The sequence below is a fragment of the Artemia franciscana genome, chromosome 5 (assembly GCF_032884065.1).
Source record: "Artemia franciscana chromosome 5, ASM3288406v1, whole genome shotgun sequence".
Classification (NCBI taxonomy): Eukaryota; Metazoa; Arthropoda; class Branchiopoda; order Anostraca; family Artemiidae; genus Artemia; species Artemia franciscana.
The window spans coordinates 50,605,010-50,632,177 of record NC_088867.1 but is presented as its reverse complement, the minus strand read 5'-3'; the positions used below and the strand labels follow the sequence as shown (position 1 = coordinate 50,632,177).

Here is a 27,168-nt window from a genome sequence, read left to right as displayed (position 1 = left end):
CCACCAATGTGGTGTACTTTTTCAGGGACGATTTAATCCAAAGTAAAAACATTTATAATTTTAAATGATTTTATTGGGCTTTATCAGTTTATTTGTAGTGATGCCCCCCCCCCCATAAAAAGTAACAAACAGACGTAACGACTTCTTTAACGTAAAAAGTTATCCTCCCTTTCCCAACGACATGTCATGGGGGCAATTCTTGTCAGTGAGTCTTGTTCTTACGAATTTTATAAAATTTATTGAATTTTTAAATTTAGTAAGTTAAAAAATTAACGAATTTGTTTGATTTTGATTAAGAATTCCCCAAAATTCTAGAAAATTTTTTATTGACCTATCCAGCGGGATCGAACAACATGTTTATAGAGCTCATGATTTGATGAATGTGTGATGATAGTCTTGGCAGTACAGTGAGTCATAATGTTAAGCCCCCTTCCCCAATATCAATCAACATTCCGAAAAAATGAATCTGTCCTATGCTTGGTTGTCGAGACCTAAAGCTTTCTAATTTTGGCTGGGACACATGTGCAGTCTTTTTAACAAAGTATTTGAGTTTTAATGCAAGTTATTTTTGCCTTGTAACATGCCTCAATTTTTGAAATGCCTCAATTCATGTATAAAGAGAAGATGTAAAATGTCCTGTATTACAAACGATATTAAGTTTCCCATATTGTAATACTAAAACGGAAATAGCTGACTTAACTGAAAGAGGTGTGGATTGAAAACAGCTGACCATGTCATAATAGTAAAATGAAATAGTGTCTCCTGTAGCTAGTTGGGTTAATTAATATGGGGAAAGCAAAAAATGCCAAATTTTATCTAAAAATCATTAATTTTTCAAAACATTAGCTATACTGCATGAACCTGTCATTATAATTGCTCTCATACCACCCTAATACTACAAACTTGTATTATCATCTTCTTTTCCAATGAGATTAGACTTTGTTGAAATAAAACAAGTGCTAGTATCGAGTCTTGTGTTTCGTCTATAGTCCTGATTTTGTAAATAAAACTTGTATTAAGTAAAAAAAAAGGAAAGTATATCAAACTTTGAACCAGACAAGTTGCTTTGAATCGAGTATGTTTTGTTTACAAGCCGAATTTATGAACTCTATTGTATTTTATTTTGAACCGCCTTGTTGACCACTATTGCAATTTGTGCACGGAGCGGGGATTTAGGCATGATCATAGCGGGGAAGGGTATGGATAAGGGTAGTACCTAGAAGTCATTACCAAAATTTAGTTATAACACTACATTACAAATAATTACTAAACCAATCTGATCTTACCATAAAGGTTATATTTTTTCATCGGAATTCTCCAATGCAAAATGACGAAATAAAAATAGCCAAGTTTTTTTTTTTTTTTTTTTTTTTTTTTTTAAGTCGATTTGGCTGAATCTATTCTCCAACTCATTAATCATACTGTCAGCACCTGGAGTCTTATCATTTTTTAATCCTTTTAGTACTGTCGCTAATTCTTCCTCACTAAACAAATCTTCCTTCACATCCAAGGTATCACAAACTTTTTCATTTTCATCTATATCTTTTCCTGCAACTGTATCTCGGTTTAGCACATTCTCAAAATGTTCCACCCATCTTTCTTTAACTTTTTCCTTATCAATAATTGTGGCCCAATTTCTACCTTTAACTGGGACTAGTCCGGATTGGCTACTCCCTTTGAATTTATTAACATGCCAGTATAATATTTTACTATCATACCGTCTAGCCGCATCTTCTAGGTCCTCAGCAATTTTATCCGTGGCCTTCACTTCACATCTCCTTAGTTCATATTTTAATGCTTTCTCCACTTTCTTTACATTCCTTTTGTTTTCATACGACCTATCACTCAGATAATTCTTATACAAACCGCCTTCTACTCTCTATTAAACCTAAAGTTTTTTCACTATTATTCCTGGTTGCAGTCTTAGCACTCTTCCCTAAGACACCATGAGCAACTTCACAAATTGTTCTTCTGAAATTATTCCATCCATCTTCCACATTTTGGCTTCACGGCGATTTATAATCTTCAAGTGCTGATGGTTCAGGAATAAGTCTTCCTACTATCTACTTGTAGATATTATTACGTCTTAGGAAATCGAAAATACTTTTATATAAATGTCTTTCAATGTTAGTTTGTAGGTTAGAGAGCAGCAACATGTTAATGTCAGGCTGAAAGTTTGCTCACTGAAGATTCTCCTAATATCGATTACTTTCTGCTGGATGCATTGAGATTCAAAAATCAGGAGGTTCAGGGATTCTGGAATAGAGCTGAAATGTCTGTAATATGGATCGGCTCGTTTATGGCAAGTAAACCAATATTTTCTCAGGATCAAAACATTATTTTTGATTCTATAATAAAGAATATTACCTCTCCTTGATGGGAATAAAGATGGAATGGGCACTTTGTTTTTGAAGGAACTCTGCTTCTGGGTATGTCTCTGAAGTCTGGGCCTTTAAATTGGGATTGATTGGATTATATAAGGTGCTACTAGCTAGCTGGTTTGCTACCTCATTAAATTTGATGCCTTGGTGGCTTAAGATATGTTGGAACTTGATGTCAATAAGGCTATTTTGGAGACTGATTAACTGATCGCTGATTGTCCCCAGGTCTGTATTCATGGCATTCCAATGGATATTATCAATGACCAGAAGGAAGTCATTGGAGTCTGAGAGCAACACCACTCTTTTGGAAGCCGTTGGATTAATATTTATGAGCTTTAAAGCCTCTTTTGTGGCCGATAGCTCTGCCGTGAGGATGGAAGTGTTATCAGGAAGTCTAGTTTTTATATTCAGCGAATAACTTGGAATAACAGATGTAGAGCCATATTTGCTGCCTTTTACTGAGACATTACTGTATATTTGGAGAGAATCTGGGCACAAAGTGTTCATTTTCTCATGAAAAAGTGACTGAATTTGGATTGGGAGATAATTTGTCTTTTGCAAGGATATTAACTCTAGTGAAACACTTGGAGGTGGCATTTGCCATTCTGGGGGGGGGGGGACAAGAGAATGCTTGAAACAGGGCGAGTCAAGTTTAAACGCTTTTGCGACATCAAGGAAAATTGCACCCAGAATTCTACCCTCATCAACTGCCTTGTGCATGAACTTCAGCAAGGCCATGCGAGTATGTTCTGTTGAGTGTTTAGGGCGAAAATCAAACTGATTGTAATGGAATTTTTATTTTATACAGAAACGACAGAACTCTAGAATAAATCAATTTTTTTTTTTTTACTAAAAGCTGATAAAAAAGAATTTGGTCGATAATTAGAAGGATCGTCTCTAGAACCATCCTTGTGGAGAAAAACTAATCTGGCAGATTGTAAGGAACTGGAAAAAGCTCCGTTCAAAAATGATAAGCTCATAAAAATGGCGAGAGGAGATGGAATAGAGGGTAATATAAAACTTCAGAGCCCTTGACAGGAAATTGGTAATTTCCACAATACGATGATGCTATTAGCTCGGAGACGATTCACTGGACAAACTATAAAACAGGGTCCAAAGCCATCGATTTTTGACAAGAAGGACCGAGGTACTTTTAAAGTCACTGGTAGAAAAAGCACTAATAGCAATATCTTCAGAAATTAATTTCCCTATGGATGCAAAGTAAGAACAAAATTCATCCATTATGACCTGTCTAATTAATGTATTTGGCAAGTTGTTTCTTTGGAATTGAGATTAAGAACTGCGGTTATAAATTGTCAGGTTTCCTCATACTCTTGGTGAATTTGGCTGGGAGTAATCGATACACATGGCTTTACGAATTAAGGAGTTCAATAAATTTCAATATTTTTCTTATGCTTTTCAAAATGACTATGAGATGTAGAGGACTTAAATGCCTTCCACAAGTAAGTCTTTCTTTTGGTACTCATAAGAAGAGGTGTAGTCACCTAAGGGGCACAAGGAACTGAATGCCTAGAGCTTTTAGAAGCTGAGGCTGCACAGCTACTATCAACAAAGGCCTCTGACCAAATCATAAAATTTGTTGAAAAGACTTGAATCGGTGAGGAACTTTCCAGGAGGTATCAGGCAATCAAAATTTAAACTGTTCAAGTTGATGCCGTTGGGAACGGGATGGTAAATAACAAAGATTGGAATAAACTGAAGATAGACCAGAAATTGAATGATGTATAATGCATGGAAAGTGGTCATAGATGTCAGACATGATAATAAAGCTCGAATTAGGCACTAAAGTAGAAAAAATTGTCAATTATTGTGGCAGATGTGTCAGTTACTCTAGTAAAAATAGTGATATAAATAAACATGTTAAACAATCAAACAGAGGATAAAAAGTCATAAGAAGTTGTAGATGAAGTTTTTAACTGGTCAATATTGAAGTCTTATGAAAAGATAATTTCATCATTACTTCTGCATATTTCAGACATAACCTTGTTAAAAATTCCTAGGAAAAAAGGAATCGACTCACTTGGCGGGCATATTCCTCAATGATGGTTTTCTTGTTGTCAGTCAAAATTTATTTTAAAGTAGACTCAAAATGCTATCCACATCTCTCCACAGATCGCTACGCAAAGTATAATCTGGGTAATTAGGAACATAAAATGCTAAACCACCTTTTTTATCTCCTATCTATTCACAAACTCCAAGTTATATCCTGAGATGTCTTAAAGTACATCTTTGCCCTGGTGAAGAAATATTTCACAGAGTCCAGTAATCTGAGGAGAAGAATTATCTATGAGAGATTTCAAATTATTTAGAGAAGAACAGAGACCTTGAATGTTTAACTGAAGAACTGAAAAATTAATACCAGAATTTTAGTCCATGTTATATCTATAAACAAAATCTGTGGTAGAATCACTAGTCAAAATACGACGTTCTGCACTACGCATTCATGAAAGGGCTCCAGGAATTTTGTGAGGAGTCATCTGACTTTGTTGTCATCTTCGAGCATTTTTTTCCCTTAACTGACATGCGTAATATGTAGAGTTTTTAGAATGCCAGAAAAAGAAAGGCGTCCCATACAACAGTTTCATTCAGCAGGTCCCAAGTTGGTGGCTGACGTTGAGTCCTGCTGTTCGCCAAGTGATTGATCGGTAGCCGGAACTGCTGGAGTAGTTTTAACATTACATGCCATCGAAGAAACATTTGAAGCACCTCAAGATCGTAGGCCACCTAAAAACGAAAGATGTACTTGCAGAACTTGAATTTGTTTATTCATCGTCTGAGCTTTTTACGAAATTCACAGTAGAGTTTCAGAAGAACAGCCTCTTGTGCATTTTCCGCATGCCAAACTGAAAAATCTACTTCTCACTGTTTTTGCGAGACTTCTGAAATTCAACATTATCATATCTGCTGATGAAGTTTCTACCAGTTTGCTTGTGAACTTGGACAATTATATGCAGGACACTGTAGGTGAGCAAGTTGAACTTGCATTAGATGCTCAGAAACTAACCTTGGCAGAAAGACAAAGGTGCTAACGAAGGACGCGAAGGCATTTGACGGATGCTTTTGGTGGGCAAAAGTGTTTGCTTTTCTCGAATCCTGTAAAAGCTGAATTGACATAATTCAAGTTTTTTTGCTCTCAGGAAAACTTCTTCCATCGGAGCCTCCATGTCAGAAAGAGTCCTGAATGTGGAGCTTTGTGTGATTGACGAATTGAACATATATGTTGGCAAACCCGAAAGGTTTCCTATTCCCAAAGGATTGTTGACTTTGGCTTAGGCGAAAGAACAAGCTGCTGAATGAAACATTTAAGGCCAAGAGAAAGAAAGGGAGTTGAACCTAGTAGACATCTCTAGAAAAAAAAGAGCTAGATAGACTTAAGGAATCATTGCAAGAAAAGCGGACGCTCTGAAAAACATAAACGACCAATTGCTGATGCCTTCTTGAAAGAGGCCACCGATATCTTACAGAGAGTGGTGGGTTCGATTGATTTCGTGGACATCGCCTTGGTCAATTCTCTACTAGAGAGTGGTATGAAAACGCGAGAAGACGAAAAACAAAGAGATGAAAAAAGCGAGTGGAAAAGAACATACAAAAGAGGAAGTCGGACCAGATAAGCAAGTTCACCAATATCTAAAAGAAGTCGAAGAAGTACCAGGAGGAAAGGCCGCTTCATTCCAAAATTTCAGATTCAGTGTTTGCTCGTCTCCAAACTTCTTGGCCTAAAAGTGTGGTAATTGCTTTCCTTGTTAGAATAGCTTTGAATCCCGAGGTTGAGATGAGGTGATGTAGGGTCAAAAATGTGCCCAGCTTTTGGAATTCGGAACTATTCATCTGATCAGTAACTTCAAGTGTTGGAGCTGTGTTTTGATTTCATCTCGTCTCACCTTTGGCATACTGGGCTATTCCTGGAACATTACCCGTGATGGCGTTTGCATAGGAAGTACCTGCATAATGATAAGCTTGGATGTTAGGGTTTTTGCAGCTCTTTAGTTTAGGAGGGGAAAGCACTTGGCTTTGGAGTCTTAGGTATTTTAGATATTTTGGAGTCTATAGGTATTTTAGCTGCGATGATTGAGAAAGGAATGTTCTGTTCAGTTGAGATTTTCAGAATGTCCGCACGTTGATGGTGGGTGGGGCATAGATCTTTTTGAAATACACTGTTTCCTATGGTCATACAGTTTTTGCAATATGGCTCAGGAGCAGGACGAGATGTTGAGGTAAAGTCGTCTTTTCTGCATTTGGAGCAAGAGGGACTCATTTGCTGGCAAATGTTTATAGTGTGGCCATGTACTTAACATTTGATGCAGTGTAAGGGTTTGACCTTGTAGGGCTTGAAAGGAATTTTTGGCCCATATTGATATACGCCAATCTTGAGCTCAGTTTTCTTTACAACCAAGATTGACTTACCTGGCATCAGGCTTTCTCCCTTTCTTTTGTTAAGCCTGGTCATATTTGTGATCGTAAGAGTTCTTCCTGATGAGTCTAGTAACTCACATTTGATTTCTTGTGTTTCCAAAGAAAGATCAATTCCATAATCTACATATTGGAATTTCTTTTCTCTGATGAGTTTTGTGGCTTCAGTTTGTGAGTTAGTTAGCTGAATTAAACTAGACTTTTGAATTACTTTATTAGCTCCTATGGCATCTTTTAAATAAAGTTCTGCTGTGCTGCTGTGATTTTTGGACACCAAGCTCAAAGTTAACTCTTGCTACTTTGAAAATAAATTTTCTGATTAATGCGTGATCATCCGCTACGAAAGGGGTACTGTTTTTCTTTCTAATTGATACAGTGTGATAATCTGGAACAGTTGGTTATGGAGGAAGCTCTGAAAATTTTCGTTTTCTTGCTGGTGACTCAGTTTGTTGAGTGTTTCCTGGGGTTAATTTTAGGGGTCCTTTTCCTTGGTTTGCTTTTGCCTCTTTTGGGTCTTGCTTGTGCTTTTGGTCTGATTTCGGAGGTGATTACAGCATTGTCGAAGCAAGGGAGGCGTCGATCCCTGCTCTCCTGATTCCCATAGTTTAAGGGATCTTACTCCCCGCAGGTACACCGGCACTTGCGGCAGGTGAACAATCCTCTTCTGCTTGCTTAGTCGGTGTATCGACAGTAGGATGCAGATTCACCGACTTTTTGGCTGAATTTTCAATTTCGTCCGAAAGAAAATTATATTGCCAATTTTGCCAAAAAACAAAAAACCTTATGTTTCACCAATTAAAAAAAAACACATATACAGAATAAAACACCAAGGTAAGTAACTATAATATAACATTTTAGGGTCTATTAAAAAGGAAAATAACATACTAGGTTTTTGGAAAAATGTCTTCGACTCACAATTTTAGGCAATATTCCACGATTTAAATTCCACAATAACACATGGATTTGTTGATCAACAGTAACTCTTTTGCTAAACAATGACTCAGTGGGTTTGTTGATTCTTCAAGTATGGAAAATACCTTTTGAATCTCCCTCCTTGGATGAAGACAATGCTTGTCTAAGTAAAATATAAAATTTTGGACACCTTTGTAGGGATCAGCGAAAGAATTAGCCGATTCAAGTACACATTAGATCCTTAACATCTATAACACCGTAGTACTCCACTAGGGGCGCACTAAGTTGGTTGTTCAGTGGTGTTAGAAGCATCTCTTTTCTTTCGTTTATAGTTATGTATGTGCGCTTTTCTTTCTTTCTTTTTTCTTTTCATACTCCATCTCTATAAACCTTTTTACTTGATGATGGGCAATACAAACCATTCATTCATTCAATTCTGGTACGCGTTCTGTATTGCATTGTATTTTGTTGGATTATATTCTTTCTCCTTTTTCTAGTTTTTAAAGAAAAAAGAAGCTGAAAATCGTGAATTCTTAAGTTCTGAAGATGAAGAATCGGAAAAAGACTCGGTTGATGATTTCAATGCTGAATTTAGACGTCACAAGACGGAGTACTATGAAGAGAAGATGGATGGTGATGGTGGTGATTTATATTTGAAAGATCAGGCAGAAAATTATGTGAGAGCCATACAATGGAATTTGGCGTATTATTATGATGGGGTGTCTTCTTGGTCATGGTATTTTCCTCATCATTATGCCCCTTACGTGTCTGATGTGAAGGCATTTGAAGGTACTTACTTCTTTCTTGTATTTGTTATCAAGCTTGTCTATCTATCTATTATATGCAATTAATAGTGGCGATAAGTGAGCCTATTTATAAGAACATGTTTATTTGTGTAAATTAATAGATCAAAGATGTAAAACCATGTATCCAGCACGGCAGGCTCAGGTGGTAGAATATTAGTCTCAAGATCATGGGTTCAGGTCGTACTTTAGACTTTTTTATAATAAATTCATTACAATAAATTCATTATTAGGTAAAAATTGCGTTTGTGGAGAAAAAATCGATTTTAGACCATTTTAGATCATTTTTGCGCTGGCATAAAATGATTGACGGCATAAAATGACGCTGGAATAAAATGATTTTAGATAATTTGCGCTGGCATATGCATCGAATGCCGATAACGAGACGCCCGGTCGACCGCAGCCAAAGTGTCGTAACGCCGCCGGACGTCGTGGCGGCGTTTTGCAGATTTTGAATTAATTTGCATCAATTCGATTTTGCGTCAATCACAGTGTTGGAGCTTTTCTTTTCTCGTGTGGTTACTGATTTCGATTTTCCTGCTTAGAAATCATGTGTGGTTTCAAAATGAAACAAGCGAGAGCATACACAAACTTTGAAAGAATTCCTTGTGCTTCCAGGGTGATTTTTTTATTTAGCCCTAGTTTTTGTAGTGCATCCAATGAACAAAAAATCGTTTTTCGAACAAACACCAGTTTAATTTACAGGTAGAAACTTGAGATTTAAGGACCTCTCTATTTTATGACACCTTGATATAGCAAAGGATCAACATTTCTTGATTCCTTGGCGTAGGCTGATGTTTATAAATACGGAAGTTTTGATTCCGTAACATATCATAGTTACTTGAAACGGAAGGTTCTCAAAATTTTCGAGTTCCTAACTGTTAAATTCTGAATTAAACATTGAGGACAATTAATGTGTTTCGTTATTGGTCAGAAAACCATTTCCTTATTGGTCAGAAAATTGGAGGCGTAATAACTAAGAGCAGACTTAGTCTTAGTCTTCGACTTAGTCTTCTTAATCCTAATTTTCAAACCTATTCTATCACCTTGAACTCGCAAAGCCTCTAATAGCTTATTCATTTTGCTCACTCTTTCATCTAGGATGCTTAAATCATCACCATAATCTAAGTTAAGGAAAGCTTTTCCTCCGCATTTGATTCCATGTTCTCCCGTTGCCTTTCTTCAGTTGCTTAAAACAAAGTCTATCAAAATGATCCATATAAAGGGGATAGAGCCCAACCCTTCTTAACTCCTGATTTAATGAGAAATTCGCTTCTAACTTCATATCTTGCCTTAATCGCAGCATTTTTATTCCCGTATTTAGCACTAATCACTCTAATATATTTGTCTGGCATCAAACAGCTCGTGGTAACGAACTATAAGTAAGGAGCGACCCGGCTCAATAGTAACTGAAACTCTAAAAAACAGAATTTTGATACCAATAGATGAATCAAAAGGATTCGATTTTAAAGCTGATTCCAAGTATATAAGTTTTATCAAGTTTAGTCTTACCCATCAGAAGTTACGAGCCTGAGAAGGTAGGATATTTCCATGGAGGAATTTTTCATAGGGGAAGGGAATTTTCCATGAAAGGCGTACCGGACTTCCCAGTATTATTTAAAAAACGATTTTGAATTAAAAAACAATAACAAAAGAAACAAGTTTTTTCAACTGAAAGTAAGGACCAACATTGAAACTTAAACCGAACAGAAATTATTACGTATATGAAGGAGTTGTTGAGTGTACCGTTGAAATGTTTTTGATGTGGATCTAGGCATCGCCACGTTTAACTAAGTGGCACTGTTTACAAAAGCTGATTGGTCAGAAATAAAGATGCTTAGACTGGGATTTCAAATTAAGTTAATGTCCCTCAGTTGTGGCGCTTTTGATATTTTATTTTTTGCGGCACGTTTGATATTCAAGCTAAGTAGGTGTGAGAACATGACAATACGTCCGTCAGATATTGGACCTTCAATGCTCATTTTTTTAAAAGAAGAACCACTTTTAGAAAAAAAGAAGAAACAAAACGTTTTAAAATGGTTAGCCAGTAGACTCGAAGGAGCCTAAGCCGAAACAAATTAGAAAAAATGACTTCCTTTTACTTATATAGTTTATATTTACTTACTTTTGTAAATTGACTTACTATTTATAGTAAGCCCATTTCGAGCTATGGAAAAAAGGCACATTAGCAAGTATTCATGTAATGCAATTTAACCAATGTATAACTATGTACCGGTTGGCCCAAAGAACAGACAAAAAAGAAACTTCCATATGTTTCCTTCAAAAATACACGTTTCAATTTTTTTTTACCCATCTAAAGGAAAAACCAACAAACGTGAACAGGGAATAACAGAAATCTGTGGCGGTTCTGGTCTCTCTTGTGCCTGGGGAAAATCATGGTTACCCCTCCGCCCCCTGTCTCCCACAAAATTTTCAGACCAAATTTTAACAAAATTTTCAATTTATTTTGTTCTATTAATTCATTAATAGTTTACTAATTATTTTCATTTATTAACTGCGCCCTCTGCTTTATTTTAATAAAAATAAAATTTCAAAATTTACAAATTAATTATGTCGTTAGATTATTTATTTGAAATTTTGCGCTCACAAAATTTCTGCGCCCGAAGCAAGAGCCCCTTCTTTCCCCCCTTAAAACTGCCTCTGAGATAAATTATCAATAATGACTTATTTTACTTATTACTCATTTTAGAATTAAAGCTCACGTTTGAACTTGGCAAGCCTTTTCTGCCCTACCAGCAACTGCTTGGAGTCCTTCCTGCTGCCAGTAAGAAGCTATTGCCAGAAGCCTTTCAATATTTGATGACTAGTCCTCAGTCTTCGATATTAGACTTTTATCCCACAGATTTTGAAACGGATCTCAATGGAAAGAAGCAAGATTGGGAAGCAGTTGTATTGATTCCTTTTATTGAAGAAGAGAAACTGATTAAGGTAGCTTAGCCGATACGATAAGATATATTCTTCAGCCAATAAAAAAAAAAATCAATAACACAATGATAGTTCCCCCAAAGGTTTCATGGCCCGTAAGGATGGGATCACGAAATAAAACCTTCAAATAATAAACTAATCATTATTTTAAGGCATGCAAAACATCTACTCAGAAACAAAGAGAATAAAAGATGATAGAAAAAAAGAAGAAGAGACAGAAGGAAAAAGAGTTCTTTCGAATGTGACAAAACCCACATACGAAACCAGGCAATGGGATTCCCCTGAGATAAGGCAAAAAAAAAATATGCATATAAATAAAAAAGATGCACACTTAGAAAATTACAAATAAAGACTAATTTGTAGATAACTTAGTAACATAGCCGGTTTTTCTTGTTTTAAAAGATTGACGTTCCATTGGATAAAATAACCTTTGAAAAACTCTTGAATAACATGTATTGAATGACTACATTTATCTCCCAGTTTAGTACCAAGAACTAATTAAACTTCATCTTGTCTCTAATGTACTCTAACATCAAAATTTCATTGTCTAGGTCTGTAGACTTGAATCTTAGCTTTTTTATGCTTTATCCGAAATACAATTGCTGTGAAAAAGAAAATACTGTTGTGCTTAGTGAAAAGAGATATCAGTAAGTCTGTTTCCATTGTTTTACTAATACTACTATTACTACTAATAACAACTAACTGCATCACTAAGCTGCCTGAGGTCAACACAGTTGCGCACGCTCCTCCTGCATCCCAATCTGTTCAATGTCTCTCTCTTTAAACCCTCCCGAGAAGTTCCCATTTCCCCTAAATCCTTTCTTACGACATCATTTCACCCAATTCGGGCGACCTACCTTTCATTTGGCCCAAGACAGTTGCCCGACAAAGACAATATTTGGCAATCTATCATCCTTCATCTGTAGAACATCTAGCAATCTTAACCGTTTTCTTATTATAGCACTAGAAAGTGGGATTGACCCACGTTTTACGTACCGTTTGCTGTTTGAGATACGGTCAGTCAGTCGGGCACCCAAACCAATCCGTAGACAATTTTTCTGGAAAGCATCTAGCAAATCCCCCTTTTTCCGAAACGCCCACACTTATGCACTGCTTTACTGAGGTACTGTGGGCGTTGGTTGGGTTAGAGAAGTTGAATATTCCCTGAATTGGGTGCAGTTTAGCTTTGAAATGTTCGTTTACATTTATACGAATTTATCATTCAGAAAAGGATTGACTAATTTCATTGAAGACGAAAAACTGATTAGGGATACTTCAAAATCTTAAAGTAGTAACTTCGTATCGGAGAGACCTGTGTACATATTGGATTTTCATAAAAGACGAAATAGGCGAGGTGTTTTGCGACTTGGGTTTCCGCGTCGGCGATCGAAGCTCATATTGTCATAGCCATTATTTGTATTGGCCTGAGATTGTGCTTCACTATAAGGGATATAATTTTTCTCAGCAACTTGATTGAAGTAGATAAAAAATATCCTTAACTTTCCACATGTTTTCTATTTCTTCTTCTTATGAAGTTGCATCTCCTACATGATTTTATATTCAACACATTGGCAGCCTTTTTTAAGACTCGCATGAATTCGTTAGTTAATCTGCATAAATTCCTTCGGAGGCTATATGTTCATAGTAATCTCTTATTTCTTGTCAGAATGGGATCATATCGGATGACAACACTGAGGAACATATGCTAACTAGAATCTGAAAAACCTTTGACATAGAGAATATAATAAAAAAAATGGATAATTGTAATAACAAAAAAATAATTAAAAATTAAATCGTTTGCTTCCTTAATTGACAAAAAAAAAAAAAAAAAAATGTTCGAATCAGAGTGTATCATTCCATGATTGCCATGCGTGGAAAAAAGAGCGGAAAACCAGCACAATGTCCATGTGTTACATTAGGGCCGGTCATATTATGATTAATAAGTGTAACAGATTTAAAATTAATAAGTGTATCAAAAGATATTGTCATCACTAAAAATTGATTGACCAAGAGCTATTGTTTTTTTTAGCATGTTTGGCTAGCTATTCTTATATATGCTATTTTTCATTTTACTTTATTACACTATCTTTTATATAGGCTATGGAAGAGCGCGAACACTTGTTGACGGATGAAGAAAAGAAGAGAAATAGTCACGGACCTATGCACGTTTATGTCTATGACCCAGCTAATCTAGGCCGCTATGATGCTCCAAAATATTTCTCACCCGTTATGAACAATCACGCCCGACGTACAGACGTTTATAGAGAAGAGCTGGCTATCGAACCGTCGAAAATACAGAGAGGATTATGTCCGGGTGTCAATCTCAGTCTACATGTTCAAGGGTTCCCAATCCTCAAGCACTTACAATTTAAGGTATTGAACTGTTTATGCTTTTAATGCTATGGCCAAAACGTAAGAATATACATGATATCTGGATGAAAATGAAATTGAAGGGGTATATGCTAAAACCCCTTTCTTTAGAGTTCGGTTACTGTTGTCACGAGTCATTGGTTAATTACATTTCATTACGACTAAATATTTGGTACTGTCAATAAAAAAAAAAAAAAAAACGAATTATAAATAAGAGTCCTTAACATATTCTGGAATTGGCTTGTAACCTTTTAATTGGGGCATTCTTAGCTGAAATCCAGAGTTTTTTCTGTATCTCTCCGTATGACTGTCCGCATAACCAAACATTTATCTATTCCTAAAATGAACTAAAATGCTCCTATTAGTCCAATAATGATCATCCATCCATAGGCCCTATTTCTGTTTTTTAATATTTCTATTTCATTTATAAATGGAAAGGTAGTGCTGTCTAAAAAACTGCTTATAAGTTAGAGAGTGGTAAAGATTCCTCTGCTGGGGTTTTTGTCGAACAGTTGCATTTGTAGAGTTATATTTTTTAGTCATAGAAAAACATTTTTCTTTCTTTTTTCTCATTTTTCTTCTTTTTTCACCATTAGTTCAACCACTACTTACAATGCTTGTAGCAGTTAGACGTTTTTTTGCCTCACTTGGGATCTGGAATTCATATGTTACTTGGGAATCCGTTTAATTGTAAGCTCCCAAAACTGACTCGAATATTGCGTAGCAAAATTTTAATTACGATGTACGCCAAATTGAATCAACATAATTCAGATACACGCTCCATTGTGTTGCGAGAGCAACGCTTAGGTTTTGTCGTGTTTTTTTTTCTTTTTCTAGCATCCGATTTCAGCTTAGTCCTAGAAAGTGGTAAGTTTCTAACCTCTGCAGTTTTTCCGGAAAGTGTGGACCTTAGGCTGGATTGATGAATATGACTCTGCATTTTGAAAAGCTTCGTAGAACTCTTGCCTGATGCCAAAAATCTATTGTTTCTACCCATTTCTGTTCGTGATTTTAACTGAGTTTATTATTCGTTTTTTTGCACTTGGGATTACGGTAGAGAAATGGCATCAGATGTGCCTCTTAAACTTTAAAAGTTCTCTCATTGCTAAAGAAATTAGAGTTTATCCTTTGCTCCTTTCTAAGTGATGACGTTAAAAACTTGGCCTACGGCAAAAGAGTCAACTTTTGAACTAAGACAGATTTTTTTTTCGACGGCAGTCGATAGCTCTTGATGAGTTAATCAAAGTATATGTCATCCATTTTTAAGTAGAAAAATTCCTTCATGAGATATATCAGTTTGAAAGTTTAAATGGGTTGACAACTTCAGTAGTAAGGTACACACTGAAACCAAAAATAGGCCAATACAGAAATGGTATTAGATGTGCCTCTTAAACTTTAGAAGTTCTCCCATTGCTAAAGAAATTAGAGTTTTCCTTTGCTTCTTTCTAAGTGATGACGTTAGAAACTTGGCCTACGACAAAAAAGTCAACTTTTGAACTAAGACAGATAGATTTTTTTTCGACGGCAGTTATAGCTCTTGATGAGCTGATCAAAGTATATGTCATCAATTTTTAGGTAGAAAAATTCCTTCATGAGATATACCAGTTTGAAAGTTTAAAGGGGTTAGTAAGGTACACACTGAAACCAAAAATAGGCCGATACCAATTGTTAGACATAGAGGGGAGTTTTAAGCAAAAGTCGACTGTTAGCTCATAATCATCTTCGACAGTAAGGGGTTCGCAACTTTTGCTAGTGGACTATACGGGATTTTTGAATGAGCCAGCTAGAACCTCCAACAGGTTGACTCTAGTTCGGCATTGTGGAGTGACATGCATGAGAGGTGTAGCATAATTTGGAGATGATAACAACGGTAATGAAGGGGGAAAAATTAATGCCCTGTTTTTCTTCTCACTTAATTGGACTATCTGTCTTGGCTTTTTCTACAATTAGCCATGGCTTGACTTGCCCACAACTATTCCATTTTTAATGCTGAATCAAGTATTTATTTTCTTATTTTTTATTCAGAGATTAAATGTGAATTTGGTATTTGACCATATGAAGCTAGAATCAGAAATGTAACCATTGATGATGGACAGAAGAAGGGAGGGTAATAGGAATCAATGTGCATGGCAATGCTGAATATAGTCTTTATTTTCTTATTTTTTTATTCAGAGAATAAATGTGAAATTGGTATTTGACCATATGAAGCTAGAATCAGAAATGTAACCATTGATGATGGACAGAAGAAGGGGGGGGGGGTGATAGGAATCAATGTGCATGGCAATGCTGAATATAGTCTTTATTTTCTTATTTTATATTCTTTTCTTATTTTCTCTGTTCTCTCTAATTCACTTTCCTTTTAAAGGTGTAACTAAATTAATAAAATTGACTCATTATTTCTAACAACTCTAATTGCAATAAGATGTGGTTGCATGCAATCCAATTTTGCCGTTTGGGATTTAATTTATTCATATCACGAGAAATGTTTAGCTTTTATACTTGAGTCTTGAATTTATTTTTTCTGCATGAATTACTTCTCCGATGTTTTTTACCTTTGCTGGAAGACTTTACTTTAAACCCATCATTTAAAGATAAACATTTGAATCGAGACAAATCTAAAATGGGTGCACCTATTAGCTTCTCTTGTGTTATTAAACTAATCAAACTCGTGGTTCAGACTGCAAAGGCTCATTAACATCATTCTCTTATGTTACCAATTATTATAGGAGGACTGGTAACAATGTATGACTCTATAAAACTGATATATTTGACAATGTTTAGAATGTGCTTGATTTTGGAAGTTTAAAGAAGTTTAAAATGTACAAGCTAAAGTTTAAAGTTAACACAAGCAACACATCTGTATCTGGAACGTACGCAAGGGGGGGGGGGTGGGGCTTCGGCCCCCCCCGAAATTTTGTGAAATGTTTAATTTCCCCATGGTTTCTTGGGATTTCTGGCAAAAGTAGGACATTTATTAAGAATCTAGATACATGTGTGAAGCCTTTTTTGGGGGATTTTACAGCATGCAATTATCTGGTCAAGTCACTGCCCAATTATTAACCCATTTTCTGTCTAACTTTTTACCCTCTTTGAAGTAATTAGCAATTGTACTTTTTTTTTTTGTAAAGAGAGTTTGCTTTCCACAGCAAAATAGAATTATCCTTGATAATAGGGCGTTTATCCCCCCTTTTCAGGATAAAGTACAGCTTTTAATGGATCAATTTTGGAAACTATCAATTTTCATTAATATCTACGTTTTTGCAATAGAAGAACTACCCCCCACAGCACCAATATTGCACTGTTAACCCTAAATTTCCCTTTCAGTGGGATATAATAGATTAATCATTGGTTCTAAATCGCTATGAACATAACCTGAGCCTAAAACGTACTTTTGAGGCTTCAGTCTTCTTCCCTCCATCCGCTACAATACTAAAGATTAAAGTTAATCTGTATTTTCCGATATATGTGGTTTTTGCATTACTAAATAAAAAAAAGTGTTACTTTATATCTGCTGTTTCGAAGGTATTGCCCCCCCCCCCCCCCGAAAAAAATTCCTGCGTACGTGCCTGATCTGTATACTGAGAATTTACGACGCGTAGGGTCAGAAAGCATATTAAGAATTGTAATGGATTTAAAGAAATTTTAAAACTTCAATGGCTAGGATAAACAATCTCTTTCCAGACATATTTTCCTTAATATAAAAAAGAAATTAGACAACGTGAATAGAATAGCTGTTATATAGCTGTTATATATAGGCTAGCTATCTCCAGTCAGCTAGCCTATATTGTATAAAAAAACAAAAAACAACATAGGTACATAAGTGAAATATTAAAACATTGCCTACAGCGATGAACCAAACTGGCCTGTCAAATAAAATGAGCACACTGAATAAAATGAGTACTTAAGTACTCAAACATAAGTACATAAGCAAAATGTGAGCAAAATAAGTAAAAGTAAGTAATATAAGTAAAATGAATAAAAATGAGGGCATATGTAAAAACATAAGTACATTATGAAAATTCAACAGCGATGAATCCAACTGACCTGTCAAAAAAAAAAAAGAAAAAAAAATAACACATTAACAGTGAAATTTTTTTTGAAAACGTGAATGAAACTTACTGAAATTTCCAGGAATTTATGTTTGACTTGATTCCTGACAGTTCTATTTGCTAGCTCTGTCGCTTCTTTTTTTTAGATAGCGATAACATTTTTTCACGGAAGTGATAATGAAAAACGATGACGTAATACCAAGAAAATATTGTTATAAGAAAAGGTAAAATACGGTAAATATATGGCTCTAAGCATCGCAAAGAGTCATAGGCCCGTTAAGGAGGGGGGACTCCGCAGAAAAAGCACCGAATGGGAATGGAACATTAGCCGCCCACGTTACAGAGAAGAATTTTACTACTCGACTAAGGATGGCTAAACCGAATGTCGTTTATCTGTGTATTGTGGGGGCAATAAAAAATTCGTAGATTCTGGTATTTTGTCGTTTTTTTTGACTCATCAGACGAAGAGGGTGGGGGGATTTAAAGCATTTGTATATGTGTGAAAATCCATATTTTCATTCTATCTGAAGGCTGAAATCCATTGAAAATTATAAAGTAATTGAAGGGAAAAGTGAGAAAAGGTATATTTATTTACAATAAAGGTAAATTTACTTGTCTGTTTTTATCACTTGATAACGGAAAAATAGATGAACTTATCGTCAAAATGAGTATCAAACAGTTCGTGGCAACGACCTGCAAGTAATAAGTGATTGGAACCAATTTTAACCGAAAATCGAACGTAGAATTTTGATAACAATAAATACATAAAAAGAATTGGCTTTTTGTGCTGATTCCAAATATATAAAGTTTATTAAGCTTATATACTCATATTAATTATTTTCGACTTTTAGTCTTCTAATTGAATTTGTCTTATTGAAGATACGAACCTAAGTTACCACAGTCACAGGCAAGCATCTTACCGCTACAGTATCAAATCTTGTATAATAGTGTTTGTTTTATACCTTTTGCTGTGTTCAATCAGCCCTATATGTCGTTTTTTTTTGTACAAGAGGGAGAGGATATACAAGAAGGGGAATTTGATACTATATTATTGTACTGCCTTTGGAAACGCATATACTGATAAGATCTAGACATTCAGAACTGGTGAGAAAATGGCACACGAATTTAACGTTTTTATGCGACAAAAATTCAAAAAATTATGTGACAAAATGCCAAACGGTGACTTATTCTTTTGTTCCTTTATTCTTCTTTTATTCTTGTTCCTTCATCCTTCATTCTTTATTGATGCTACCACAAGGTTAATCTTCAGCGATGACACCTCCACGATGACTGTATAACAACAAGAACAAATTAGCCTAGGACACAGGCTCTGTACAAATTCAAATGTTAGTTTTCTAAATATTTTCTTTTTTCTAATTCCAGTCTTATCTGAAGCATGCAAAAGTAAAGGTTTTTCAACAGCCTTCAATGGGCGAAAACATGATTTTGGAGCTCCTGGAGAAAAAGAGATTCACAGATTTGAAGGCCTTAGCAGAGAAACTTATAGATTCAGTTATCTTTATTGAATGGCCCCATCTTACAGAAGCCAAGTAAGTTTGCTTTCTTCATTTTCATCTAATCATCTTGGAAATTTATGCCTTATACCTTAGGGGGACAGTTGCCCCACTCAATTTTGACAAATACGTCTAGATCTTCTTTATTTTAAATATTTATACCGTTAGAAATTTCTAAAAAGTTTATGTATATGAATGGCAGAGAACACAACGTAAACATGAAAAAGAGTAGAAGAAATGGCCTAGTTTCAATGTTGTTTGTGATTATACGGAATCAAATTTATTTACCTGATTATTACACCTTATGCCTACACCTTAATCCTACTCAAATCTTATGTCTTAGTTTTTGTACTTATTATAGTACTTATGTCCATTAAAAGAAAGTATAAGTATATTTCCCTAACTAATGCCTAAGTATATTTTGCCTGATAATTTTGAAGACCTACACTTTTCGCTTAAGTATAAAATGTTTAAGGTAATCCCCCCCCCCCCCCGTTCAAAGGCTGTTCTAAAGGACCTTACCCCCAAAAATTGTCCCAAAGAGCCTTTCCTCCTTAGACAACCTTATGTAAATTTGATAAAAAAAAGACATGGAACGCATACAGATTTATAAATTCGTCAATAAAACTTAATTATATAAGTATCCAAGGGAACAGGTTGCCCTCCCCTTTGTAAAAAAAGAGGAGTAATCCTACACCTTTTAAAATAATTGATCATTAATTTAATTAATGTATTAATTTAATTTAATGAATTTTAAAATAATTGCTTAATGCAATAAAATGCAAAAGATTTATTTTGAAGTCTTCCCAAATTATGTTTATTGATTTGTCCTATGTAAGCGAAGCCTTGTCAATTTGCCCTTTCAACTTTGTTTTATTGGAAGCATATGTTTGTCCTGTAAGCGAAATTCCTATTAAATCACTTAATTATATGTAATATTTCTCCCAGGATTGTTTCAAAGTATTTTTTTTCTTGGCTACTGACAGTGGAAACAGATGAAATGCTCAAAGTGCATAAACATGGGGATAAAACAATGTGTGTTTCACTATCTGAGTGAATAATTCTGATACCCCCCCCCACTCCAAAAGGGGTAACCCTTCGTTTGTTGGATAAATCTGTTGCTACGAGGGTCGATTGTTTTCTGTATTATTCTTAAATGACACGCGTCAAAACGAACATTGCATCGGATTTTTTTTTTCATTTTTTTCGTGGCTACAGATGTCAGTATGCCAGTTTTCAGAAACAAAAACTATGTAGCTCATTTCTAGGCAAAATAAACACATATATACACAATTGTTCAGGTTCTTTTTATTTACAAACTAAATACCACTACGAAAACGGTATGCCCGGCTGAGAGTCTAGCTCGTATTACCGGGCAACCAATAATAAATAAAAACAAAATAATACATTACATAATATATTACTGTAATTGCACACAATCACACTCTTTTATACATAAATAAAAAGAAAATTTTTTTTTTATAAAAATACTTCATTCCATGAAAAGACAAAACATCATTCCATCAAAAGATAATAGTATCTATTAAATAGAAATTCCACAGGTAATATTTTAAGGAAAGAATATATACTTTTAATTGGTGATTTTGATGGTAGGAATATTGGGGAGGGTATAAAAGTTTTTAGGGTACGCAATGCTTTATTTTGCTGTCTTTCAAGTGGTTTTATATGAGTTTCAAACGTATTCAGGAAAATCATGGGACAATAACTCAGATAAGAATGGACTAGGACAAAATATACCGATCTCATTGCATGAAAAGATAGAATAAAACTCAAACGCCACAATAATCCAACATTCCTTCGCAACTTCATCCGCAATTTCGCAATGTGTTCCTTCAAACTCAAATTATGATGAACTAGCACACCCAGATGTTAACCAACTAGCGCTCATAGTAGATACAGGCTCTAAATAAGTAGATTAATCTATGGGTAATCTACGAAATTCAGGTAGTGACTGGCCAGTGGGAGAGAAAATCATGTACTTGGTTTTTGACATATTAACAGATAATTTATTTGCATTAAACCAAGTTTCTATCCTCTCAAAAGCTACTAACATATTCTTTTTGAGCGACATTTCATCAGCACTGCACACTGTGCAGGCTGTATCGTCTGCGAATAGAACGTTTAGCCTAAGATCTTCCAGCGCCCTATTGATGTCGTTAACATAAATAAGAAAGAGTAGAGGTCCAAGTATGGACTCTTGAGGAACATCGACTTGACCAGTGATACCAAGCAGTGAAGAGGAAGCATCCACAAACTGACTGCGCCTAGTTAAATATGATTCAATCAGAGAATTTGCAGGTCCACATATACCATAGTTATCCAGCTTACAAAGCAAAGTTGCATGACAAATAGTATCTAACTCCTTTTTTATATCGATAAATATAGTAGCCAAAATTTCATTTTATCCAAAGTGTGGAATATAAACTGTGTGAGTGATAGAATTGCAGGTTCACTGCTATGACCTTTCCTAAACCCAAGCTGAAGGTCATTAAACCATCCCCTCTTATATGCTACAAAGTTGTAAAACAGGGATCAATTACTTTAGTGAATGAAGATAGGATCGATATTGGCCTGGAGTTTGATCTTTCACGTCATCACCTTTATACAGGGCTAAAACATGTGCAGACTTTAAGCAAGTTGGGAAACGTCCACTTGAAAAACATTAGTTGACAATATGAACTAAAAATTCTGTAACTGGTCGTTTATTTAATAAAAAATAATATTTACAAATATAATATTTGTAATATTAACTTTATATAATATTAGCTTATAATATTAACAAAAAGAGGTTTAATTGGGAGTGTTCAATGCTTCCTTCCGCGCAGTATTATGTGTTCGTCGTTCATTCTCATTGTGGGAGGTCATTGTGGGTTCATTCTCATTGTCGTTGATTCTCATACGTGGGAGGATATCTCCAAGGAGAAACTTGGAAATGGAAATGGAGAAATGGAAAGTTTTTTCTACTGAAAGTAAGGAGCAGCATTAAAACTTCAAACGAACAAAAATTATTACGCATATGAGGGGTTTACCTCCTCGTTATATCTCATTCTTTACGCTAAAGTATTTTTAGTAATTTCAACTATTTATTCTACGGCCTTACTAAAACAGTTTCTTACTGTTTTATAAATATAGTTAAGACAAAGAGTCAAACTTTAGCGTAAAGAGCGGGGCGTTGAGGAGGAAAATCCACTTTCATATACGGAGTAATTTCTGTTCGTTTTAAGTTTTAATGTTGCTCCTTACTTTCATTTAAGAAAAACTTTTTTTTTTATTTAATCCGTTAAGAAACGGTAAAAAGCTTCCAAATTGCAACATGGAAGAAAGCACAAAGAGCAAAAAACAAGCGTTATTAAGGCGGTCAAGCGTTTTCCTAAAAAGCAATCCTTTATTATACTCTGAAGAGGACTATTTGGACGCAGGAGGTGCCCACTTTCCACCACCTGGTGTAGACTACATCTTAGAACGACATATATGCCGCGCAGTTCTGCCACACTTGGCAGTCTCCGTCAAGCTTAGCACATTTCCGGCACACTTATCAGGTACTATCGGAGGTGCTTGATTTCTGAAAGTGGGCGTCCCCACGCATAGGACTCTCTCAGTTTCTCTTTTAATACATTAATAGTGAGTAATGACGTCGCATGAACCGATTTACCGTATGGGAGCTCAAGGTACTTAAGCACCCCAGAGGCAGGGATGGTGACAGAGCGTAGGTGACGTAGTCACGTGCAATTTTGATTGTATCTACAAGAATGACCACAACATGGAACTGCATAAATTCCAGAAGTTCATTGGGATCACTCAAAATAAAATATTTTACAATAAATATAAAGAAGCCCTTCTCAAAAAAGGAGTTGAGTGTTTTCCCGAGGACATTATGCAACACTCCTGTATTGAAAATAGAGTATTTTCAATTGGTAGAAAAACGAATGACCAAACTGATAACGATGCCAAGATAAATTATCTAGATCCAGTTGTAGAACAAACGCAAAGACGACACCCACTTTTTCAACAATCCGGGTATCTAAGAACCTGACATCATCTCACGTGATCATCAATGATATAACTAACACTAAGATCGGGTATTAAACCCAAAAGTTGTCATATCAGCAGAACTTACAAGCTACGTTGTTGTTTAATACGAGACAATGCCTCGTACCTAGCGAAGCTCGGATCTTGGCTCTCGGCACGTGGCAGGCTTGTATTTTTATGATTCTCTGTGATTTGTTTGTGAAACCCGTTAGAGAGCCAATGAAGTCGTAAAATAAGACAAACCAATTTATTTAGAAATTGTGGAGGTGAAAATACCATGCGACCAAGCAAGGAGGAACTCCAAATTAATCACATTTGTCGGCTACTCTTTCCTCGGGAAAATGAAGGGCCCCAATGACTTGTAATTAACATTGCATTGTTTACTGCATCTTGTAGGTTAGTACTGAGTTTTGTGGCATAGATTGTTCCTGTCGAACATTCCGACGGTGGTGTTCTTCTCGATTTCGTTTGTCCTCTAACCGATTTTTTTTGTGCTTCATTTTGTTTTTGATTCGTTATGATTGTCGTTGCCGCAAGTTTTCTAACCCAATCTTTCTTTGCTCTTTCTTTCGTTTTTATTCATTGTGATCCTCGTTGTCTCAAGTCTTCTAACTGCATATTTCTTTGTTTCCGTTAATCATTACTTCAGACATTTTTTAATGCCTTTTTCTTTAGCATCACATTTGATAGCCAAGTTATTTGTTTTCAGCAATTGTGAATTTGCGTTATTTCGGCTTGTGCTCTTAGTCTTGTCGCGTTTGATGTTAAAAAAATGTCAAGTTTGTGCGGTTGAAAAAATATTTCATCTTGTTCAAACGAATTATCATTTTCAACAATTTTATGTCATTTTACTTTGTTGCCAGAAGTGTAATTTTTTGTATATAATGTGAGCCAAAAATGATCTATTTCTACTATTGGGGACGCTTGTAGAAGATGCTCTGCTTAGACTAGGGTGCTACCATTGTTGTATCATTAAATTTTTTTAATAATATTTATTTTTAGTTGGTAGCATTTTATTTCTTGATCTATATTATTATTTTTTTTTTTAATTGGTATGTGTTCTTGTATATGTGTTTTGAGTGGTATATATTGCAATGTAATGTAATTAATAGATAATTTGTGCAATGTAATTAATAGATAAAATATATACATACATATATATATATAGCTTTGCGAATCAGCTTTTTCAGTCATATACAAGCTTTTATGTCAAAAGTTTGCGTAAAACCTTGCATAAAACTGAAAAAGTTAACTGGCAACACTGACTAAATCAATGGAGAAAAAAAAATGTATTTACTATTTGGTATTAGTGGCCGTCTACTTATAGTTTGTATCCATGAACTGTTTGATTTTAGAGCGCCCCCTCAAACCCGATCCTCATTTGCTCATTTATTTACAGGGTTGCCGCTCTGGCAGATCGCTCTATTCATTTTGCAAAGGATCCGACTGGACAAATTATCTCAACGCCCATGAGTGATGACTTACAGCAAGCTTGGGAATTCCAGGAAAAAACAATACAAGAGCATTGTCTCAATAGACTTGGGATCAAAATTGGAGATACAGATGTCCTGATCTATGCCAGAAAACTATGTGGTCGTTCATATGTTGTGGGAAATGCTGGATTGGTAACTCTTGAAAAAGAGGTAAGTATTAAAATAGATCGAAAGTAAAAAAAGGGCTTGTATCAACTCGTATATGAAAAGTATCTAAGGTTAAAAAGCACAAATGCATATTTAGTAAGTTTAATACGTTCAAAGATTCCCTTTTTTTAAAGCTTATTCGTGGGCTGAAAATTAGAAAAATTAGGTTATGTCTATTTTTTATTTAAGCAAATTGTTTATTGGTTTTCAAACACCAAATTATTATAGAAGCACGTATAAACCAACTATTCTTAAGCCAACACCTCTTTTGTGTCGAAGTTTCTAGAATGTGGATTAGATGCGAATATTGGCATATTCTTTTTATGCTAAACACATTAGAATATGATCAGTTGGGTTAAAAATCAGAGGTCTTGTCACACAGAAATGCATAGAATAACCTAATTAGGATGAGGTGTTAATAATAGATATTCGTAATTACCTATATGTGTATACCGACAGTACTGTCTGTAAAGGTTTTCAGCTACAAATTTAGGATTTCACTTGGGAAAAGGTAAAAGATACTAAAATGAAACAGCAGTTTATGGAGTTTTTGAGAACTATATTGCCAATGTTCACATTTATTTTGCTAATTAAAGCGACTTTTCTTAGAGATATATATTAGATTTGAATTTTCAAAAGTTATTATCAAAGTTTTGTCAGAAAATTCATAATCCGAAAACTGGATTTATTTCTCCAAAGTATTTTCGTCTCCGTGTTTAGATGTGCCCAAAATAATTGAATAGCTGGTATCTGGTAATAGTGACATCAAGCACATGATCATATTGTAGAATTTAATAACAAATATAAGCGTTTTTCTTTTTAAATAAAAAATGAATCTGTTTAGGTGTGTCTGAACTAGATGTTTAAAAATTGAAGCTTGTACCTAGCATTAGTGACCTTAAGCATGTATTTGGATTCTAAAATTTAGTTACAAATACAAGCTTATTTTTTGTTGATATAAAAATAAAGACTATTTAAACATCATTATTCACGAGAGTTGTTTTTCTACTGTTATTATTTTCCAAAATTAATTAATAAAATTAATTAATATTTTTATTAATATTATTAATTAAAAAAATTATTTTCTACTGTTACACCTAGTTTGCTATCCAGTTCTAGAGATTGACGTCAGATGGTAGGTAACTTCTTTTTCAGAATTTTTGATCTCACTCACTTAACTATCTTATTATATATCCTCTTTACTGTACGCTGTGGATTGTTCTTGATGCACTCTGGGTTTGACAAGTCGTTATGCCAGTTTTCACTGGGTGGTTGCTTATGGTAGGGTTTAAAATTTTGGTAAATTTTCTATCATTTGACTCTGTTCTAATCACTAGAAGAAATTCTAAATAAGTGATTCAGATATAAATTTAAGTAAGTGAATCAAGCCAATCCTAATGTTTATCATCCTGAGACTAAAAGTCAAGTGTACATGGACATGGAACGTCGTGTCCATTATGAGAAAAAAGCAGCTTGAAAGCAACAATAAATTAAGAAAGTTTGTAATTTTTTTTTATTCTGCTCGTCCCATCCGTGTCTCGGAAGTACAACCATGGACGAGCAATACTGCCTAAGCCTCGCAAAACATTCAACGCTTGCATTTTCAGCGAACCTGAACAACTTTCACTTGTCACAGCAATTTAGTTTTCGACTTCAGCAATTTTAGTTACTTGGTCAAACAATTAATTGAAATTTTAACTTTTAAGGGGGAAGTAGGATTTTTTTTCTAAACTATAGTAACAGCCGAGATGAAAAGTTAATTGAAGGTTCATTGGCCGTAAACCTTAAAAGATGTAGAAATAATGTAATAACATAACGGTAACTAAAATTGATCATTTATGCAATATGGTTTTTTGTCGGAATGTATTTCAAAGTAGACAATGTCAAAATTGACATAAGATAAATGAGAGGTTTAAAAAGTGCACAAACGTACACAAAATCAAAAGGGAACAATAGCAAATATTTTTCAGTTAAGGCTAAAAAAAAATGTTTAAAAATAGTCAAAGATAAAAATAAATCAGTTGTCAGAAATAAACATGAGCTAAGAGCTCATATGGCACTTGTGACGAGGC

The 27,168-nt window shown here is 34.9% G+C and overlaps 1 protein-coding gene across 1 annotated transcript in view; it reads left to right on the top strand.

Moving 5' to 3' along the window:
* Positions 1 to 19,446, top strand: part of LOC136027555 (5'-3' exoribonuclease 1-like) — a 61,241-nt gene extending 41,795 nt beyond the window's left edge. The window contains exons 9-12 of the mRNA XM_065704923.1: positions 8,222 to 8,513; positions 11,238 to 11,476; positions 13,571 to 13,846; positions 19,276 to 19,446. Coding sequence (XP_065560995.1) covers positions 8,222 to 8,513; positions 11,238 to 11,476; positions 13,571 to 13,846; positions 19,276 to 19,446 — 978 coding nt within the window. The remainder of the gene's footprint in view (positions 1 to 8,221; positions 8,514 to 11,237; positions 11,477 to 13,570; positions 13,847 to 19,275) is intronic.
* Positions 19,447 to 27,168: the final 7,722 nt, after the last annotated feature.